Source organism: Phytophthora infestans, genomic scaffold, assembly GCF_000142945.1.
Source record: "Phytophthora infestans T30-4 supercont1.5 genomic scaffold, whole genome shotgun sequence".
In the NCBI taxonomy this organism is placed as follows: domain Eukaryota; phylum Oomycota; class Peronosporomycetes; order Peronosporales; family Peronosporaceae; genus Phytophthora; species Phytophthora infestans.
In genome coordinates this window covers 3,442,527-3,445,057 of record NW_003303754.1, presented here as the reverse complement: position 1 = coordinate 3,445,057, position 2,531 = coordinate 3,442,527, and the positions used below count along the sequence as shown (strand labels likewise).

Sequence of the window (2,531 nt, the reverse complement as noted above, 5' to 3'; positions counted from 1 at the left end):
ACATGCAGTTTTCCATCTCTATCGCCTTTGTCTGTGTCACAGTGAAATACTAGAGCAAATACTCGTCAGTCTTAAGGCCTACTGCTGTTCTAGAACCTGACCGAATTAGAGCCCTCGGTTCACAGAGGGTAAGGTGACTAGAAACGTACTTAAGTGGAAATAATCATAAAATATCATCTGGTATTTATATTTTTCAAATTTCTGAGTAAATTTTAAAATATTATGCTAGCTTTTGAAAAAATGAGTTATTATTAATATTTAATACCAAAAATAGTACTATTACTGTCAAACATATCAGATGATATTTGGTTACCATTAGCCAGCGTAATCTCGCTAGACGCATAATCAATGACAAATCCTTTCACAACGACAGAGAATCAATTGCAAGGGAAACAAACATATAAAGCTTTTTTCCGTATAGCACCTGACAAAGGTCAGTATCAGATAAAGCAGGGTATAGAGTCAGTAAGTATTCTTGTACCGGTAGCTTTGAGAACGCTTTGGCATAAGAGCGCTAGGATGTCATGTGGCGCACTGTAGACTCTACAGTAGAGAGCAGCACATTCAATTAGTTATCACCACCGACACAATGAACAGAAGTACGAAGGCGTCTCGTAGACCGACGAGGGGTCGTAAGCGAGTAAGCGATGTACCCTACTCGACGGAGCTTCTGCGTCGCAAGCGCGTCGAGGCCCAAACTCTTCTGCTGGAAGTGCAAACATTGAGCACTCATCTCGCTACACTACAAGAGGTGCGGCGTCATCAGATCAACGCCGTCTCTACCACAACAAAAGGTTCTTCTGTATCAGTGACGCAATGGCGAGGCGAAGCAGCGATTGAGAGCGAGAAGCGATGTCGAGCTGAAAAACTCAATCGAGAGTTGAAGGTATTACTAGCGGAGCAGATGAAGCTTCGAGGTCCCATACTCAAGGCGTTAGAGAAGACCGACGCGCTCCAGGTACAAAGCTCAAGCTTGTAAAGGACCTTCCTTGGTGCTCACAGTGTTTATGTGTTTTTGCCCCAGGGTCTTGAATTTGTTTTGCAACTTCAGCCGAAAATTCAACGTTCGCTATGCGAGCCAAACTTCAGTGAACTCGTGCTTAACGAGATGTCGAGTAACTTGGATTGGCTTCGCCTCGATACCGACAGCATGTTGCCAGTCGTGGACGACGGTACTAACGTGTCCTTTCGGTGGCAACACGTTCCTATAAGGAACTGCATCCTGTCGAGTTCAGTCACACCTGTACGTTGTGCGGCAGAGCAGTTGGGGGAAATGCTGTGGCGACACGCTTCGAACACGAAGAAGGCTACGGACACGTCTTTGCGCTATGTACGTATGTATATAGGATTGTGGATCTCAATGGATGGCGACTAACGAATTCGGTCACGTGCAGATACGTCGAAAGACGCCTACTCCTCTTGATATGAACGCCGAAGCTTCGATTGTAGAAGGTCAGTTATGCAACAATGCCGTGGCCACCTTCCGAAAGTACGACGAAGGTGACCGCATCATTCTGGTGGGGACAACCAAGTGGTTTCGTCCTAGCGGTGAGCTTCTTTTACAAGACTACAACTGGACGGTCATTTCTCAGTCGCCTATTACCCCACTGGAAGCGTGTGTGGCTCGACACTGCTACAAACTCGAGATGACTGCGACTTCTTCCATTGAAGCATCTCGAGCACAAAAGCTCCTGTTCCATATTGTCAGTAGCAAGATGCGATGCTTATATCAGGATATGCAAGACGTCCTTCTTAATAGCGTTGATCTTGTGCAAGATGCCTCATGACTGATTTAACCGTAATATCAAGTTCATGTTTGCGGTGTCAGAAAGTGGAACCTAATAGCCTGTGGTATACTGGTACACTGTCTACGGTGGTACTACTGTACAGTACTAGCCGAGCGCCGCCGCTACGCGGCGGTAATTTAGGTTTTACTCTAGATTTTTGCCTTCCCGCCTTCGCTTCGCTTTGGCGGGATAATTAGTCCAAATCCTCTGAGTCCCCCATGTGCCTAAATCGACTTCTTTAATTTCATAAATCTGCGTTTCTTTTGCTACAAATTGCTGAGCTCCCAGTAAGCCGTGTAAATATTTCTACCGGTACAAAAGACTGAGACCCTAGCATCATACTTACCATGCTCATAAACGATTACGCTAGTGATCTTGGCAAAGTCTCTTTGTTGTTGTTGGCGATCACTGTACCCTAATCTTCCACCCAGAAGCACCTGCACTTCAGTCTACAAACGCTAAATAATATATTTAGTTTAGCGTCGTGATCGATTTCACGGGCCGTTTCTGAAACCTAGATTGCAACAATGCAAAGAATATCTGTCCAGCTTGCATCTGGTTAAGCTTGTAATAAACTGCCTATTAACCACTTCGCAAACCAAACTCGCTACTTTGAAAGAAAATTAAAAGTGTTACAGTTTGAATATTTAATAAAAATATTCAAGCTGTAGCATTTTTTTATGCCTTGAAGTGTGTTCATTTTGTGCTGATTCAGAATTAGTCATTAGACACTCCAATCTGTGC

At 44.3% G+C, this 2,531-nt stretch overlaps 1 protein-coding gene across 1 annotated transcript; it reads left to right on the top strand.

Annotated features, from left to right (window-relative positions):
- Positions 1 to 589: 589 nt before the first annotated feature.
- PITG_04360 (uncharacterized protein) lies at positions 590 to 1,787 on the top strand (the record flags this gene model as incomplete). The annotated part of the gene is made up of 2 exons (XM_002905952.1): positions 590 to 958; positions 1,395 to 1,787. The coding sequence occupies 2 exons, from the start codon at positions 590 to 592 to the stop codon at positions 1,785 to 1,787; spliced, it is 762 nt and encodes a 253-aa protein (XP_002905998.1).
- Between the last annotated feature and the right edge of the window lie 744 nt (positions 1,788 to 2,531).